General features: G+C 42.8%; 1 protein-coding gene across 1 annotated transcript in view; it reads left to right on the forward strand.

Annotated features, from left to right (window-relative positions):
- The first annotated feature begins 8241 nt into the window (after positions 1 to 8241).
- The window catches only part of nhsb (Nance-Horan syndrome b (congenital cataracts and dental anomalies)), a 102698-nt gene continuing 90622 nt past the window's right edge, over positions 8242 to 20317 (forward strand). Inside the window, exon 1 of the mRNA XM_085805091.1 lies at positions 8242 to 8530. Within this exon, the coding sequence (XP_085661217.1) occupies positions 8242 to 8530 (289 nt within the window). The remainder of the gene's footprint in view (positions 8531 to 20317) is intronic.

The following is a 20317-nucleotide window of genomic DNA, read 5'->3' on the forward strand; positions in this document are numbered from 1 at the left end:
TCTTCATCATCATGTTTCCATCACAGCTGCTCATTCAGCTGCTTCACATCCATGAACATCCCTTTGATGCAACAGCGCCCTCCTGTGGAAATATAAGGAATAAAACTATCAGTCATTAAAGGAGAAGTTCCCTTTTTTTCCTACAAATCACTCTTTACTGTTAAAACAATAATTACAGGCTCATATTTACAATTCTCTTACATTATTCTCTGCACTAATTGTCGCTCTAGTTCACTTCCTAAAACCTTCCTATGTGCAAAGGATGTTTCATTGATGACTCTAATTAAATTAAATGAGTCTTATCCAAACTAATTGACCACATTCTCTCTTTTAATCACAACATTTCAATAATAAGCCTTCACTTGTTGCTAGTTCTCTCTATCTATCTCTATATATACAGTATGATGCTATTTTTGAGCAGCGATGTAAACTTCACCTGATGAAGGTGTGAGGACTGAAACATTGTGAGAAGAAAATAGTAGAATGGCAGTGTTTTTGTTTTTGTTTTACGGTCTAAAATGACAATGACTTTTTTTTTTTTTAAAGCTTGACTAAATCATGTCCAAAAATAAATGTAAATATTACATAAATGTAGTGGAGTGAGTCAGAGGTGAAATTCTGCCTTGGAAATGCATTAATGTGTGAAAATGAAGTAGCATCAAAACTCAAATAAAGAACAGGTACTTTAAAGGTGTACTTCAGCAGAGTACTTGAGTAAATGTACTCCACATCTCTGAGTAGATGAGGTATTTTTACATCGTCACTTTGGTTTAAAACCAGGACGCTGAGGAAAACGATCCAGAGCGACCAGTAAACAGAAACTAAAACATCTTGACCGGTCAGGCGCCCATCAGGCCTGGTGTGTTTAGGTTTAGGAGGTGCTGCGTGATGTTTCTGCTCCGTGTCCTCGGCTCAGTGTTTTTTAAATGATCTCTGTTGTGTGTTTTATTTGCTGCACACATGCACTGAGGCCCCTGACAGGTTCCTGTCAATCTGCAGCGCCTCAAATCTGCTGCAACAGCAAGTGCACCGCCGACACGTCTATATAGAGCCTCAGCCTGGAGGCTATAGGCTAATCACCGTGAATGAATGAGACAACAGCAGGCTTAGCGTTCTGGAAACTGACATTCAGCAAAAAAAAAAAAAAAAAATACAAGTGTACACTGGACATGGCTCAGCTACAGTAAAGGTCCCTGATGAGTTTACAGTCAAGAGCCATAATGATTATATCCTATAGGCTTCTCTCTGTCGCCTGGTTTGTCTTCAAATGTGTAAAGGAAACAGGTCATATGATCAGAGTGAACCGACACGTTTTACTTTGTCATTTTCATTTGAAACCAACATTTTGTCAAACTGGCCCATTGCCATAATCCCTATAGCAATAGGTTCGTTACCTTTCATTGTCGGTGCAAGCTATTTTTTAGAACGGTGGAGCAGAGCCGTGAGCTGCTCAGAGCTACGCTACGGAGGCTCATTATGGGATTTCTTGGTTTCCCTCATCAAACTCATCAAATACACAATCCAACAACTCCACAACGCTCTGGTGGACAAGTTGTGAGCTGCACATTCACCACGCTATGAGATAATAACACAACGTTACCACACAGAGTTGTTTTAGAGGGAAATACAGAGACTGTTTGATGAAAAACTGTCCCTGAAGGCAACGCGCATCAGCGGTTTTGCATGACTATCCCTTTAATCACCACTCTGCAATACGATTATCATCACCCACCACTTGTGTCTCAATACGATATTATTGTGATATTGAAAAATATGGCAACATGCTGCGATATATTTGCTTTTTTCAACTGCAAATGAAAACTTTGTTGACCTGTGTTTTTCTGACTCTAACTGGAGGCTTTTTGCCCCTAATATTTTAAAGAGTGCAGTAAATTTTTCATCTCCCTGCACATGTGCTACCAGTAAATTTCCCTTTTTGTTTTTTTAAACACTGATGAAAGTGGAAGAGGCAACTCAAAGAATCTGATATCTGTCATCACAGCTGTCTGGACTGGTCAGTGTGTGTGAAGAGTAACTAAATGTTAACGGACGCCCGTTAAGGCTCGTTAAAGCAGAAGTAAGTGGTCCGGTCGTTTTGGCTAATGCTGCGTTCCAGGCAGGCTTTTGAAATCGTAAATTACAGCTTCAAGTCACAACTTACGACTTTGTAGCGTTCCAGACAACCCACTTGTGTTTTTCCGACCTGTTTTACCGGTGAAAGTCACTATAACGGCCACTCGTAACTTCTGACCCGTGAACTCGTACCAGATCGAACTGGTACGACTTCACGGTCGGAAAAATACGAGTTTCCTTGAACGCACCATAACAGTCCTCGTCGCTACGTCGCCACATTCACGGCGTCCCTTGGCTGCACCAAAGACGGTTTATAAACCAAGACCTTTCATGACGAGTCAGCTTCCTGTATGATGTCACTAGGCTTCTGCACGGCCACGCCCCTTTAGAGAGACCAGAGGCAGCATGGAGTGTATTGATTCCTATGGGACAATTTAATGTGAACACCGATTATGATCGGGCCTTTCTCCCCACGGTCACTGAAGCAAATTTTGGACTCATTTTTCACAAGCCACATCTCTTCTGAACAGTTTGACACCAAAATGGTAATTTTCAGACGGAGAGATCCGGAGAAAATCCACTTTGTTCCAGACCTGTCTCTGTCTCTACGACACACTCTCGCGAGATTTGGCACCGATCTCCTAGGCAACGTCAAACAAATGGCCGCGAACTCCCGTGAAAATGATTTAAATTATTTTTGGCATGCTAAATATTACTGTTAGTAGTGTAAATATTTAATGTTATCATAAGAAAATATAAATATCTCACTTTCATCTACCTACAAATTGTATAAATCCACACACACGTTCACAGACGAGGTGGGGTGACGGTTGGCCACGCCCACTTAGAGAGACAGGAAGTGTATACCATTTCATATCATTGGAGCAGCCGCTCATGGAGTATCTTTCCATTTATTGAATATCTTTGGCTGCACACACAGCCCTGCATGCCGTTCTCTCTCCTCATTGGATAAAAACTGTAGGATACGATAAATGTTTTCTCCTGGGCTCAGAGCAGAGCAGAGTGACTGACAGACCCGTGTTTCAGACCAAACACTCTATGTAAGTGATTGCTGTCGGAAGATACAACTATTTAAGACTTATATTAACACAAATATATCACTTACTTCTGCTTTAACTGATTACCGTTTTAACCGTCGGTTGAAAAAACATTCAGAAAATGTATAATTTGTGCATCCATAATCCAGAGGTCATTCACTACATCATAAGCTACCATTTATAACCCTTCTCCGCATAAACAGGTCACTGAAAAACATTAAAAAAAGAAAAAAAGAAAAAAAAAATACATTAAAAAAACACCGGCTGAAACTACCAGGCTAACGGTTAGCCGTTGTTAGCACGGTCTGCTTTGTAGTTCGCATGATATAACGTTACGTTACACATGAAAAATTACACTATGACAGCATTTCCATATATATCTAACAATACTATGTATACGGCTGACTTATTGTGACAACAAATAGTAAAAAGTGGATTATTACAGGAGCTTTCTACTTACTGTTTACAGCTATGGTTTACAGCCGGGGCAGCAGCCATCTTTGAATGTCAACTCGGGGGACTTCCGAGTACAACTGGAACGCACCATGACGACCTGTAACCATGGCAGCAACGAGCAGACAGCACAGAAGGGACAACACGGCTGAGTTTACGCAGTTTGACAACAACGACGACTGGTTTCATTTCGGTGGGCGCCACTATCAGTTTGAGACCGAGTTCACTGAAGACTAAGCTGAAGGAAATGGAGGAGAAAAGTCAAAGAGCGAGAGCTGCGGTGGAGACTATGTGCTGGAAATGGAGGTGAAAAGTGAAAGAGGGAGAGCTGCGGTGGCGTCTATGTGCTGGACCTGGGGGAATCAAGTGGTCAGTGTGGTGGTCACTGCCTGTCGGTGGCCGCTGAAACCATAGAGGCTGAAACCAGATGTTTGTGCTGCCAGTCGGCCTTGGACGTGTGTTGTCAGTACCTGGACTCTATGTTGGACGTGGAAAGTTGCTGCATAGCGTATAACTGGAGCAGAGTGGGTGAGTTGTTTTGGTCTCTTTTCAATAGAAACCAGGCTAAGCTAACAGATGTTTGATGCCTCGTAAATATTATGGGCTGGGACCCCTTTTGTTACTGTTGATGACGCTTGGTGCTGTTCTGAGCATTATTTGTGGCTGTAAGTGGCTTTTTGGTCGGTTGTGCGTGGATAAATAGCTGTTTGTTACGGTGCGGTCTTTGCTGAAGTTGCTACTACAACTAGAGAAGCTAGCGGTTAGCAGACTTCAGGCCAATAGTTGGGTTTCCATCCAAGTTGTATCGAATTTAAAAGCGGATTTTGTGAAAATGCCATAAGAAAAGGTGGATGGAAACGCAACTAATGTCACAAGCTGTATCGATTTTTACCACATTGTTTACAATCATGTCGATTTTTACCACATTGTTTACAATCATGTCCCTTTGTGTCTTTGTGTCCTGAAGATGCTGTGACACATTTTGCCTTTATATTATGAAAAATATAATGCTTGTACTGTGATTTAGATGTTTGTTTGTTTTTGTTTTTTATTACTTTCTTTTTAATTTTCGTTTTGGGACAAATAACAAGTTCATCAAAGAAGTAACACAAACACACAGCCTTCTGCTGTCACATATCACAACATAGCCTACAACACAAGATAATACAACATAACAATAAAAAACCAAAAAGACAAACATATGTAAAGGACAAAAAAAAAAAAAATTATATTGATTCAGATGTTGACCTTGATCATATTTTTATTGATGAATTGTGATGAATTGTGCAGCTTCATTATGCATATGCACACTATGTGCAGGTCTGGGGTCTGCAGCAGACCAAACAAAACATTTAATCCTTTCAATTCTGGATTATTCAGGGTGCTAGAGTTGTTGTGATGATTCATCATTAGGTCTTAAAAACACCTTAGTTGAAGGTGTTGAAGGTGTTGGAGGTGTTGGGTCTCCTCCTGTGATGTTTTATCCAAGGAAGGAGCACTGATCCTGGACCAGTGTCTGATGATGAATCATGTGCAACAGTTTGATGTTGAACCTGGACATCCTTTAGTGTCACTGTGTCACAGAGAGGAGGAGGAAGAAGAGGAGGAGGTCTGTCAGCGTTTCCTCCTCCTGATGCTACTGACCCATGTCATGTCAGGTATCACTGTAAAGCTCTTTATCTTATGAAACATTGTTGTTTCCTCTGTATCTGCAACCAATTGTAAAAGTACGATTTACACAGTGTTGTTTTTGGCAGGCATTTTAGATTTAGTCTTAGTCTTTTTGATTTGATTTGATCAACTTTATTAATTCCAGAGGGCAATTCTGTTCAGCAGTCCACCAAGAACAATACAAGCTCATCCACAACAACACAACAATACAAACTCAACAATACAGACTCATCCACATTCGTACCTACAGTACATACATACGCACAGGTGCCAGTTTGTGTTTACAATGTCAGTGGAAGCAAAAGATGTCCACCTTTGTCTCCCGTTTGGCCTTCCAGTGTGTAAAAAAAAATCAAAAATCAAAATAAATAAATCAAAAAATCAAAAAACATTAGGCTACAAGTCTTTAAAGTTTTCTCAGAAAGAGTTTTTCAGACTCAGACTCTGAGCTAGAAATCTCCACTTCAGCAGCACTTACAGACACCAAACCTTCCACTTTGATCCCTTTCTATATTCTGAAGGTTTTTACAGAGGGGATTGTTGATATATCATTCACAGCCTCATTTATACAACGTTTTATTCCAAAAAAACAGGGAGGAATTAGATTTTTTTTTTAGGGCAGTATTTTCTCATTTACAGAGTGATAAAAAGAGATATCCAAAATCTTCCTCTGTAAAAACTTCTGACTCTAATATGTCAACAAAATAAAACAAGGATTTTGGGACACTGATGTCCAGGTCTCTTCCTGTCCTCAGGTGTCCACAGCTCCGGGTTTTGGTTTTACCTCGGTCTCCTCCTTCCTGTCTCATCCTCTGCTCAGAGCTCGATCAGGCCACAGACTCTGAGGCTGCGACCGAAATCCACAACAACACGACCGGAAACAAGAGAGCGGGTTAAGAAAATAAAAGTTTCCATGGGTGTGAAGGATCATCTGTGGAGTTAAGCCACAGCCACATGGAGATGTTCTATATTTTATTCTCTTAGGTTTTATCGCTGCCCCTCCCTCCGCTGCAGGTCTCGGGGTCTTATTTATATATTATTGTGAAAACTACATTATATATATATATTATTTTTTCAAAATATTTTTTGTTGAAAAATACAATAAGATACTTCCAATTACAGGGATACAGTTATCCTTTCATCACTTCTAAACGCCCTGACGAAGACCGTCTGGTTGAAACCGGTCGGCGTCTCATATTTTAATAAGAGATATGCCCTAATTAAAATAAAGGCTTTCTAAAGAAAATTCCTTGGCTCGTCGGAGTGCCTGAAGTAAGCTTTTTTGCTTTTGCTCTTTTTACTTTGGACTTTTCAACTTCATGAGCACCTGAACAAACTGCCTGGAGTCTACCCCTCACCTGTGAGCACTCGGTATCCTTTTATTTTATTTTTTTTATACATATATATGCATATGTAAACAGTCACATATACACATACACAAACGAAGATGAACAAAAACACACTCAGATAAAATTGTAGAGGAAAAATAATTAAATTAAATTACAGAGTGCAGTGTAAAAAAACAAACACTAAAAAAAATCATCACGACCGACATAGCCTACTGGTTATTTATGCAATATAAAATGTACAACAATAGGCAGAAATTCAATCAGGTAGCCTAGTAGTTACAAAGAGAGACAACTGTACCAGTGTCTCCAGAACAGAGATTGATACCTGATGGAACTACAGTTGATGTGGGTCAGACTGTTGATTCTCTGGTTTTCTGAGGCATCAAGCCCACACATAAATCTATACATCAGGTTTCTGAGTACAGCAATTAAAGGTGTTGACACGTGCATTTACAAACATTTCACTCGCACTTAACCATCGAGGTCTTTTAAAGATTCTTAATGCATCATTATACGCAACCTGTAACTTTATCATGCTTGCTTTCTTGTAGTTAAAGCAGAAGTAAGCGATCCGGTGGTTTTGGCTATTTTATGCCGTTCTCTCTCCTCATTGGATAAAGCTTGTAGGATACAAGGAAAGTTTTCTCCTGGGCTCAGAGCAGAGCAGAGTGACTGACAGACCCGTGTTTCAGACCAAACACTCTATAGAAGTGATTGCTGTCGGAAGATATAACTATTTAAGACTTAGATTAACACAGATATTCCGCTTACTTCTGCTTTAAATTAAATTACAGAGTACAGTGTAAAAAAAACTAAAACTAAAAAAAAAAATCATCACGACCAACATAGCTACTGGTTATTTATGCAATAGCCTATAAAATGTACAACAACAGGCAGAAATTCAATCAGTGAGTAGGCTACCTCTAAATTAGTGAAATAGGAAATAATAAAGGGTTTGGGGGTGTTTTATTTTGAAAGGGCAGCGCCGTGCTTCCTGCTGGTCGCGGCTGCTTTGACGCAGCAGCAGCAGCAGCAGCAGCAGCAGCTTCATCCATGATCACAGCAGAGACTCAACACGCATCCATCCATCCGTCCTCACGCCGCTGCCGCCGCTGACCTGAGCCGAGCTGCCTGCCTGCCTGTGTGTGTGTGTGTGTGTGTGTCCTCCTGCATGTGTGTGCATGCATGTGTGTGCGTGTGTGTGAGCGGGAGTGTGAGTGACCCCCCTCCCCTCCTCCTCCTCCTCCCTTACCCCCCCCACCACCACCACCCCCCTCCAGAAAGCAGCAGCAGCAGCAGCAGCAGCAGGATGGAGGAGCTCAAGGAGAAGCGGGGAACTTTGGATTGACGCCCGCGGGATGTAGCAGCAGCAGCGGCCTCAACCTCCTCTTCCTCTTCCTCTCCATCATCACCACCACCGCCGTCGTCGGGTTTCTCGTGGATTTACACATTTGGATGTTGTCTGTTTCTCTTCTTCCTCCTCTTCTTCCTCCTCTTCCTCTTCTTCCTCCTCTTCTTCTTCATCATCATCGAGGCAGTGGGATTTTACCTTTACACTTGGCTTATTATTATTATTTCAACAACAACTCGTGTTATTTGCGGCGAGCAGCAGCAATAATAATACTCCTAATACTAAGATGCCGTTCGCCAAGCGGATTGTGGAGCCGCAGCTGCTGTGCCGGCACCAGACCCCCGGCGACGAGGGTCTGCTGCTGCTGGAGGAGGAGGACCTGTGTGCCATCAGCAACGTGGTCCTGTCGCGGACGCTGCGGCAGCTCTCGGACCTGGCGCGGCACGCCTGCTCCCTGTTCCAGGAGCTGGAGAACGACATCGGCAGCACCAACCAGCGCGTCTGGCTGCTGCACAGCCGCTTAGGCCACATCCAGCACAGCGCCGGAGCCCTGGACCCCAAGAAGGAGGCAGTGCGTAAGTACAGAGAGAGAGAGACTAGAGAGACTAGAGACCCCCATCACTGTCTGCAGCAAAGAAAATATAGATATGTAGCCTACTATATATCCAGATAGCTACACTTGGGTTAGGAAAAAATATATATATGTATGTAGGCTACTATATATATACACACACATGGGCACGGCGAAGCTTCAGCCGTCCAGACCATAGGATACATGTGTGTGTGTGTGTGTGTGTGTGTGTGTGAGGCAGTGCGTAAGTACAGAGAGAGCGAGAGAGAGAGAGACCCCCACCACACACACACACACACACCACCACCGTCTGCAGCTCAACCCCCCCGCAAAGAAAATATATATATATCTAGCTATAGCCTATATATATACACATGGGCACGGCGAGGCTTCAGCCGTCCAGACCATAGGATACATGTGTGTGTGTGTGTGTGTGTGTGTGTGTGTGTGTGTGTGTGAAGCCTCGAAGGGCGCCCACCTCTACATTATTTTCACCCCCCCCCCCCCCCCCCCCCTCTCTACATTGAAATGTGTCACACGGCTGCGTTTGCACATCGGAGCATCGAGCAGCGTCCATGCAGGCGCAGCGTGTTGATGAGGATGATGATGATGATGAAGAAGCTCGTTCATTTGGCGGTTCAGACTGTGTGTGTGTGTGTGTGTGTGTGTGTGTGTGTGTGTGTGTGTGTGTGTGTGTGTGTGTGTGTGTGTTGCCGCTGCATTGAGCATCGCAGCATCTCGTTACTGCGGCGGGTAGCGAGCGAGCGAGCGGCGCGCGGGCGGCGGCGGCGGCAACACCTGAAGCTCGCGGAGGAAGAGGAGGAGGAGGCCGCGTGCGTTTCATTTCACATCAAGTTCAGGGTCGCGTGTCTTTAAACGGTGGTTTCACGTGCGTGTGACTGTGTGTGTGTGTGTGTGTTTACGCGTCTGTGTGTGTGTGTTGGGGTTTTCACAGGCGACTCCCCGTGCGCCAAACCCACCCTCTCTCTCTCTCTCTCTCTCTCTCTCTCTCTCTCTACCCCCCCTTTCCTTCTCTCTCCTCTCCTCTCCTCTCCTCTCCTCTCCTCTCCTCTCCTCTCTCCTCCTCTTCTCCTCTCCTCCTCTTCCCTCTCCTCTCCTCCTCTTTCCTCCTCCCCTCTTTCCTCTCCTCCTCTTTCCTCTTCTCCTCTCCTCCTCTCTCTCCTCCTCTCTCCTCTTTCCTCTCTTCTCCTCTCCTCTCCTCCTCTTTCCTCCTCTCTCCTCTTCTCCTCTCCTCTTTCCTCCTCTCTCCTCTCCTCCTCTTTCCTCCTCTCTCCTCTCCTCCTCTTTCCTCCTCTCTCCTCCCCTCTCCTCCTCTTTCCTCTCCTCTCCTCTCCTCCTCTTTCCTTCTCTCCTCTTTCCTCTCCTCCTCTTTTCTCCCCTCTTCTCCTCTTTCCTTCTCTCTCCTCCTCTCTCCTCTTTCCTTCTCTCTCCTCTCCTCCTCTTTCCTTCTCTCTCCTCTCCTCCTCTTTCCTCCTCTCTCCTCTCCTCCTCTTCTCCTCTCCTCTTTCCTTCTCTCTCCTCTCCTCCTCTTTCCTCCTCTCTCCTCTTCTCCTCTCCTCTCTCCTCCTCTTCTCCTCTCCTCTTTCCTCCTCTTCTTCTCTCCTCTCCTCTCCTCCTCTTTCCTCCTCTTCTCCTCTCCTCCTCTTTCCTCTTTCCTCCTCTCTCCTCCTCTCCTCTCCTCCTCTCTTCTCCTCCTCTTCCCCCCCTCTCCCTCCACATGCAGCGGCACCAACACAGCATCAATAATGAATCCAGATGTCCGTGTTTCCGTGTTGCAGCCTCAACACGATCAGACCAGGACGAGATGTTCAGGTGTCGCTGGCCATGGCTGCATGGGCTGCACGCGGCGGCCGCGGCCCTGAACGCACCATCACATCAGATTATAAATAACTACCGTACTCATATAATATAAAATAAAATAAAATCCTGTTGAGAGTAAAGCAGCAACAGCAGCTTCGTATTATTTATGTCCTCTGCAGTCCCGACACCGGCACCGGTACCGAGCTCAGTGCTGTGGATGTGGATGAATGAGGCTCTGGTGTCGAAGAATGTGTGTGTCTATGTGTGTGTGTGTGTCTAAGTGTGTGTGTGTGTGTGTGGGGGGGGGTCTCTTGGATTTAAATAGTGTGAGAAAGTGTGCATCGTGTTGTCTAATACACACACACACACACACACAACAGTATAGGCTACCTTGACATCACACCATGCTGAACTCCTCGAACCTGTCTCTGTGTGTGTGTGTGTGTGTGTGTGTGTGTGTGTTTCACCTGTTGTGTTCAGAAAAAGCCTGAAATATTGATCTGTAGAGTGGATGAGTGGTGAGTGTGTATCTCTCTCTGCAGCCGGTCAACACACACACACACACACACACACAGAGAGAGAGAGAAGATAAGCAGGACTTCACACAGACTGAGCTTCTTCTTTCACGGTCCGACAACATCACAGTGATCATCATGTGATCAATTAAGACTCGTTATAACTGAGCACCTGAGTCTGGATCCATACGGAGGCTCAGCAGATCAACTCAGAGGGTTCCCCTGGAATAAAACCAGATAAAACCAGATGCATCAAGTTTAGTTTTCAGATTTGTCTCTGCTTTTCACGTCTCTGTTTTCAAACTCAACTCATTCTGTCCCTGGATCAAACTGATCGATACTGTAGATTGTTGATCTAACTTTAGCATGTTGCTACGGCTACGTATCCATCACAATCGCCTTTTTAAAAACATGAAGTCACAGTCTTTACGATGACACCGAGTCGACTGTAGGAGCTGGATTCACCTCATGACCCTCAGACACTGTGACCAACACTGTAGCTGCGTCTCAATTAGGGACGGGAAACCATTTCCCAATATTCAAAATAAAAATTCATTAAAGCCCCAGTGTGTAACTTATTTGGGTTTTTATTATCAAAAATCAAACCTGTCTTTCTTAAATCCGTATTTGACTGAAGGTGAATCACAGCTGCATCCAAAGTAAAGCTTTCTGGTTCCTTAGAATGAGTTGTTACAAGTCGTTACAAATACAGAAGTGGGCGACGCACCGAACCGAGGCGGCCATGTTGCATCGTGACCGTAGGTAACCACGGAAACGGCCTGTTAAAACTGTCACCACTGTGTAGTGTGAGGAAGGACGGAGGCACCGGTGTTGCATTCAGGTGCAGTCAGGCAGACGGCCGTCGGCAAACCAACCGGATGTCATTTTACTCCACCAGAGAAAGACGGTAAAACAATACCACATCACCATGACAACATGTTGTCACTTGTTTACATGTATCATCGGATGTATGAATGTGTGTGAATGATTAGTTTCCAAAGCCTGTCTGTGAACAAGGCTGTATGAATGTGTGTGTGAAAGGGTGAATGCGACATTTACATAGACGCTTGTTTATCCTGTTACATGCAGCATCTGTTGTCTGTCTGACGTCTGCCCCATTTCACCTGAATGCAACATCAAGAATAAGTTCCGATATACAACCGCACCGCTAGATGGGGGGGATTCCTACACATTATACCTTTAAATTATTTTTAAAAATCGAATAGTTGATGAGACTATCGTCTTGTCTAGAAAAACATGTAAAAGTTCCCTTGGTGCATGAAAACACAACTGCAGCCATCAGAAAGTTCGTGTGGAACTATTTAAAATACAAAACAAATGAAACTGAGCTACAGCGCAAATCTCTGATGAGAAGTGGAACCAGGGAATATTATTCATGTGGTTTTACTCCGGGAGAGGAGACTTCAGCCCTGTTGAGATGTTCTCTCCTTCCAGGATTTTTTTTAAGGAGTGGCGGACTAACGGCACCTTCGAACTCACTAATTTTAAAAACACACCGGCAACAGCGACCACTGATCTGTACTGAGACTGTTGTTGTTCTGTCACCTGAGTTAAATGATGCTGTGGAAAAACACGCTGTGGTCCGTCATCAAGGTGCAAAGAGTAGATACTAAGCAAGACAGTTATCTGTAGTTTACCTTAGTAGCTACTCGCGAGTATCCGACCCAGTGCAGGACTCTGCTGTGAAGGTGGAAACATACGGCGGTGCTGTATTTGCGACAATAAAAAGACATCTGAAGGAGCGGCGGCTAGGATTTAGGAATGGCAGCCCGCCACTCCTAAATGAATGTAGAGGAAACACTGGACTTCATTGAACGGTGCCGCTGTGATGAGAAGTGGTGCTGTATTCCCTGGTACTGCGGGATTATTGAATAGTTCTTTAGCTTGAAATGCCCATCCTTAGTCTCAGTTCAGTCGATTTGAAGGCGTCACAACAAGGCTAGTCCTCTAGATCCGGCCTTCTCTCACCTGTTGTAGGAGGACACATCATCCTTCCTGCCTCCTAGTGCTGCACCGGATCACAGCTGATCCGTGATCTGTTCAGGGATCGCTCTCCACGGATCGGCACGCAACTGGTCCGTGAATCGGCAATTTAAAAAAACCTCTGCTGGTATATTATTTAAAGCTGCAGCTCTACGTCGCGTTTGTTTTATCAACATGTTTCCTTTTCTGGAGGCGTGGTGGTGGCCGGCTGATCAGAGCTCTGCTGAGCCGAGGAGCCGAGGAGCTGTTGGAACTTGTGTCAAAAAGCTGCCAAAAGCCATGTTCGGACGCTATCACACTGCAAAAACTCAAAATCTTTCCAAGAATATTTGTCTTATTTCTTGTCAAAATGTCTCATTTCTAGTCAAAACAAATCCCTTTCCACTTAAAATAAGACTCATCACCTAAAAATCAACTTGTTTTTAGATCATTTTCACTTGTTTCAAACACATTTTCACTTGAAATAAGTAGAAAAATCTGCCAGTGAAAGCAAGTTTTTTGTGCTTGTAATAAGGAAGAAAAACTTGCTCCACTATCAGATTATTAAGTGACAATCTGCTTGAAAGAAGTAAAAAGTGTCTAAAAACAAGCTGTTTTTTAATGTGATGAGTCTTATTCTAAGTATAATGAGATTTGTTTCGACTAGAAATGACATTTTGACTAAAAATAAGACAAATATTCTTGGTAAGATATTAGATTTTTTGCAGTGCAGATAATGTTTCAGAAGGCTGGACCGTCACATTTACCAACGGTTGAGGGGGGGGCCTCCTCCGAAGCCGTTGCCTCCCTAGATGGATGGTAGTAGTGTGTAGTACTAGTAGTAGTAGTAGTAGTAGTAGTCGTGTCTTTAACAGAGGGGACAGAGTTTCTAGACGTGCCTGTGCCTCCATTCATTGTTTAGATGTGAATCTGGGATCTTTATTCTGTGTTTGGTGTTTGAAGTGTTTCATTCAAAATCACTGACAAACCTGAGAAAATAAATAAATAGTGGTCTGGCCTTGTGGGACTGCAGGCTGGACTCCTCTGCAGGCCCGACTTGGACGTCCACCAAAAGTTTTGCTATTTTTATTCAGTTTTCAAAAAAGCACTATTATCTTCTCTCTCCGTCTCCCAAAAGGCAACAATAACCCAGAGGAGCTGAATATCTCTGTGTACACACACACACACACACACACACACACACACACACACACAGACACAGATTCAGTATCAGTGACAATAGAGTTTCCTCATCCGACTGCAGCCAGCATGGTGCTAACTTGGAGCGGTGGCGAGCGTGGCAGTCGGCGGCGGCGGAGCTCAGATGGTCCAGACCGTCTGAGTCTGTCACAGTCCCACTCAACCATATGTTGTGTGGGACGTTCATCAATGGAGAAGAAGTCGGTCACATGTTGGTGAGCATCAGCAGGAGCTACATGTACCTACAGACAAATCACAACATCCACTAGAGTTTCAATCCATCGGCCGTTTCTCAGCGGACGACTGTTTGAATCTCAACCAGAGATCGTTTGCATTTTATAGCACAACACAACACTGCCAAAACAAGTTCTCTGGAGATAAAAACCCAGTGGGTTTTGCACGATTATTGGCACCAATAATAATTATTGGCCAAAAAATGATCAGCCAAAAATACAAAGATAGGTCTGATAATGAAATGTTTTGGCTGATTACTAAAGGCAGTTATGATAAACATTGATTTAGCTCATTTTCAGTCCATTTTCCCCTGAGTTGACTGGAAACAATAATAACGGATGTTTTTAATAGAGTCATAACTGTCGGTTTCATTAGTTTGTTAAGTCAGAGGCGGAGCGATAATGTTAAATTCATCTTTACTCACTCCATCTTAGCCTTTCTTAACCTCAGGTGTGAATATAAACTATTAAAAATGTTATCGGCTATCAGTTATTGGTGGAAAAGTTATTGTGCGTCCCTAATTCCCAGATATAGACAAACAACAAAACTGTTTCAACACACATTTACATGCAGTCTAAACTATACAGTAAATGTATTTAATTTTTTTTTTTAATTTAACCTTTATTTAACCAGATAAAAGCCCATTGAGATCAGGATCTCTTTCGCAAGGGTGACCTGGCCAAAAATGGTCAGCAGCACGCGGTACAGCAGCAATACATGTCAACACAGAAATGCAAAGAATAACAATTAGAAAATATACAGAGTTTTACAACTTCAGATACAACAATTGGAACAACAAAATAAATAATTTAAGATTTGAAGCACAGGCACTGCTGGGTGAATTTCTGCTGCCTATCTTTCAAAATAGAGCGAAAGGCTCCAAGTGGGATTAGTTTAGCGAGTTTCAGCTCTTTCTGTAAAGTGTTCCATGCCGAAGGGGCGGCGGAGCTGAATGCTCTTTTCCCAAATTCAGTCCTTACCCGGGGAACAGATAAAACAAGGGTTGAACAAGAGCGCAAAACATAACTATGCTTGTTTTCTTGCTGTAATATGCACAAATACGAAGGCATCAAGCTAAAAGAGCCTTATAAATTAAGGTCAACCAATGTACATATCTGCGTGCACTAAGGGGGGGGCAGATTTGATTTTGAGTACAGCTCACAATGATGGGTGAGACGACTACACCCTGTGACAAATCTCAATGCCGTATGAAAAACAGTGTCTAGAGGCTGGAGACATTTAGATGACACGTTCAAATAAAGTACATCACCGTAGTCAAGAATAGGCAAGAAGGTTGTTGTCACTAATTTTTTTTTAACCTTGAGGGAGAAACAGGTTCTATTTCTGAACAAAAACCCAAGTTTCACCCTAAGATTAGTGACCAGCTTGTTTAAGTGGGCTTTAATAGAGCTCCTGGTCTAAGGTAAAGCCCAGATACTTATAGTTCAAGACCCGCTCTATAGGTTTTCCTTTGTTTGTTAAGATATTTGTAATATTCTGTGGTTAGCACCTTTGCAAGAGAGAACACCATGATCTTTGTTTTATCTGTGTTTAAAACCAATTTAAGATAATCTAAACGCGACTGGATGACACTAAAAGCAACTTGCAAATACTCAAGTGCCTGAGTGGAGAGAGGTTGAACAGCAATAAACAAATGGTATTCGTCTGCATACAAATGATACATTGAATTTGACAAGTTATTACACAGAATATTGATATAAATTGAGAAACAAAATGGGTCCCAACACAGAACCTTGGGGGCACCCCTTTGGTGATGTCCAAAAAAGAGGAGGTAGATCCAGCTACCTGAAACACATTGTGTTCTATTAGATAAGTAGTTGGAAAACCAGGCAGCTGCATGCTTTTGATAAAACCAATGTGATGTAGAGTTTGTATCAGCAGGTTGTGGTCTAACTGTATCGAATGCTTTGGATAAATCGATAAACAGAGCAACACAGTATTTTTTGCTGTCCATTGCCTCAATCAAATCATTAAAACCTTCAGCGTAGCTGTAGTAGTGCTCTGTGCCGTTTTCTAAAACCAGACTGGAGAGGAGATAAAATATTATTTGATTCTAAAAAATCTTTTAGTTGGTCACTGATATCCTCTCAAACAATTTAGCTAAAATACACAATTTAGAAATTGGTCTATAATTGTTGACATTTGTGGGTTCACCCCCTTTTAACAGGGGGGGTAACAAAGGCCGACTTCCAGATTTTGGGGATATTTTTTTGCTGATAAGACTCAGGTTAAGAATATATGCGAGAGGGGATCAGCAATAAAATCTGCGGCCAGTTTTAGAAAAAACGGCTTCTACTTGATCAGGTCTGCTGTTTTACTTGTATCCAGTCTCTTTTAGCGCATTAAGTACTTCAGAGACAGCTACAGACCTAAATTCAATATGGGCAAGTGATGGGATCACTCAAAGGTGTGATAACACTGGCCAGCCAGCGTTCGTCAGATCAGGATTTAGCGACTCAAACAAGGATCCAGCAGAAATAAAATTGATCATTAAAGCAATTTAGTATAGCCGATTATCAGACAAAGTACCTGATTGAGTGTTTAAAGAGCTCGGCAAGTTATTGGTTGTCACATGATTTAAAGAAGATTTTATGACTTGCCAAAACTTTTTTGGATCATTGATATTTTTTATGGATTCATTTAAGTAGAAGTTAGATTTTGCACTCTTAATAAGGGAGGTGCATTTGTTTCTGAGTTGGCGAAAGCTAAGCCAATCTGCCTCTGCCTTTGATTTCCGGGCCCTGGCCCAGGCAGTGTCCCTCTCTTTGGGAGGATCCCAATCTCGGAGGAAAACCAAGGATTATTTCGGCCCTTCACCCTGAATTTTCGAAAAAGGAGCATGTTTGTTGACTATACGTGAAATTCATCATAAAAAATATTCGAGAGCCAACTCTACACAATCGTCAAACAAAGCAACTCTACTCCACTCAACGGTTGCTAGATCATGCATAAATGCTGAGTGGCAAAAGTTTTTAACATCTCTTTTGCAAATAACATTGGGCTTTGGTTTTGGAAGCTTGGAGTTTCTTATAGTAGCAATGGTGCAATGATCACTCAGATCGTTTGGCGAAAACACCTACGTCCGATTGTACTTATGAGGAGCATTTGTTAGGATAAGGTCAAGTAGGGAAGATTTTGATGGATTTTTAACGTTGGGTCGAGTGATGAATTTATCAATTGAGTTAGATTAAGTGAAATTCACACACAGTTTTAAGGTTATCAGATGAGCAGTCAACAATCAAGATTTAAATCACCGACTAGAAGAAGCTCTTTGGAACTAAACCCAGACAATATAAGAAGCAAGGGAGGCAAGAGCTTCTTGAACACAGAGGCAGAGGGAGGTCGATAACAACCTATATTTGTTAGAGATTGACCATGAGAGAAATCAAAGCTTCAGAGCAAGGAGTTCAAATTGTTTAACAATGGAAAGTGAGGATAACAATGGTAACATGAAATCTACTTTTAAATATATAATAGCCACTCCTCCACCTTTTCGAGGGCGATCACACCGGAAGATATTATACCCATTGATAGCAATGTCCTTGTCGGAAACTGATTTATTTAACCAAGTTTCTGATAAAATAAGGATGTCTGCATTTGTTGACTCTACCCAGATTTTGACAGCATCAAGTTTTGGGAGCAGACTCCTGATGTTTAAATGAATTAATCCTAGGCCTGATCTCCCTCTGAATACCTCAGGAGTGCTAACGTTATTTAACACAGGACCTGGATTGGGCTGTACATTACCAGATAGCAAGAGTAAAAGCAAAATAAAAATTCTTCGTTTCATATTATGTAGCTGGACCATGATGCACTGCTTCTTGTCCTGTCAAAGAAAACGTCACGTTGATTTATCAGAAAAAAAAAGAAAAGAAAAGAAAACATCTGTCAGGACAAAATAAAATAAAAACTAGCCTCAAACTAACAAAGAAAACAGGAAGTTCTGGCGAAGGGTTCACGTGCGCTGCAGATGCTCTGGTGTTTGTTTATGCGACAGAGATAATAAATATGAATATTTAACATCCAAGTAGAGTCTGAAACGCATCAACTGCTGTCTGCACCTTTACCCCAGAGAGTCCTCAGTGTAACAGACACCTACAGCCTGAGTGAATGAGTGAGTAAGCGCCTGTAGTTCCCTGTCTGGGTCTGTTAACATCCAACCAGTCCAAAGTCCAACAACACTCAGACCATTATCAGAACAAGCTGTAATGATTATTGTATCTTAAGTGAACTGATCAGAAATAAATATAAGAGCTGGTTGAACGGTTAGTCCGTCTGAAGCCACAACAACTAAAATAAGTCTCACACACATTGAGGTTCAGAGATGCTGCATCTTTACAGCTCCACAGATCGATATGTTTTGATTAAACATTGAATCAAATGACTGTGTGATGTGAGAGAAGCTGCTGTCGGGCAGCTCTGCAGCTCTGCAGCGTTTCTGCCTCTTCCTGCTCATATCATGTTGTAGTGAAACAAAACGAAATACAAGCCACTGATGCCGGTCAAAGCCTGTGTGCTTCCACCGGTTAGCACCTGCTGAGTAATCACCTGTTCTTCTATTTAACAAATTCCCGCAGTGCAGAGCGCCACCTACTGAGGCCCACAGGTATTACATGATAATAAACATAAATGCACATAAACCCAAAAATGGCTCTAACATTGGTTTTGATCTTGCACGGCTTGCCATGGTAATCGATCATGAAGTTTGTTTGTTTCCTTTTTGACACCGGTTCTCATCTGCAATTGTTACATTGAAATTGAGTAGGCTACTTGGCATCCTGGAAATCTGCCTGATAAGTTTTGGAGACATGCAGTTTTTGTTTGCCATACCTGACCTTTTGTCCGACCTTTTTAAAGGGACAACGAGGAGTTTCTATTTGGTTATAAAAAAGTCTCACGTTAATGTGGATGAATCTACGCTACCCACACCTGTTAATAATTTTGTGAAAGTTTAAAAGATATTTCCCCTCCGTGTGTCTTTGCCCCGATAATCATGAGTTTGGTTTTGTCCCTATTCAACTGTAGAAAATGATTGGACATCCAACTATTAATATCATTCATACATTCTACAAGGGTTTCTATAGGACTCAGGGTATAAGGAAATATACAACTGTGTGTCGTCAGCATAATGTTGTTGCGACATCCCACCACTCCGACATACCGCTATTCCTACATGCCCATCGTCCCACCTGTCTGACAAGGCTTTCAATATAAGGAAATGTGCGTTACTCAATAGGTGACTCCCTCCTATTTATCTGGACTCTCTCTCTCTATCTGGCCTGTCTAGCCTCTACCTGGTCTTTTTTACTAAACTTAACCAACTCCTTTCATCATTGCCAACCAGTGCAAAATCTTTGGGGGAATAAATACCCTATTATAGGAATTGTCGGAAAGGCAGGATGTTTAAAACAAGATAAAATAGCGCCATTCCGACTGTAGGAGGCAAGAATTGTCGGAATGATGGGATGTTTGATAGAAAAAAAGTGTTGGATTTAGACAAGAAAAATGCCGGCGGTTCCAGCTGTTGTGTTGCCTGTTGCGTTGGTTTGTTTATCTCCGTCTAAACAATTTTTGTAATTAGTCATGGTTATCATAGATTAGCCGGGCTAACGGTTAGCTACCTGTTTAACTTTAATAACTCAGTGACTCAATAAACGCCCCATGAAAAAATATTTTCTCCAGCGGATATCTGAGTTCCAACATGACTGAGCTAACTGGAGTAGTTTCATGTCGTGTCCCACAACGGGAGGGTTTTAACAGCTGACGTCCTGCTGTTAGCTTAGCTACCGCCGTTAGCTTAGCTGCTGCCGTTAGCTTAGCCTTAGCTACTGCCGTTAGCTTAGCTGCTGTTAGCTTAGCTACCGCCGTTAGCTTAGCTACCGTTAGCTTAGCTACCGTTAGCTGTCCCTGTCAGCTGAGCCACTGATGCTTTCTAGACACCGTGATTCCCCCAAACTGAATAAATCCAACACATAGCAACACAAAACACACACACAGAAATAGTAATGTTTCTTCAA

The sequence above is a fragment of the Trachurus japonicus genome, chromosome 3, assembly GCF_045865225.1.
Source record: "Trachurus japonicus isolate A0001 chromosome 3, Traja_1.0".
Lineage (NCBI taxonomy): Eukaryota > Metazoa > Chordata > Actinopteri > Carangiformes > Carangidae > Trachurus > Trachurus japonicus.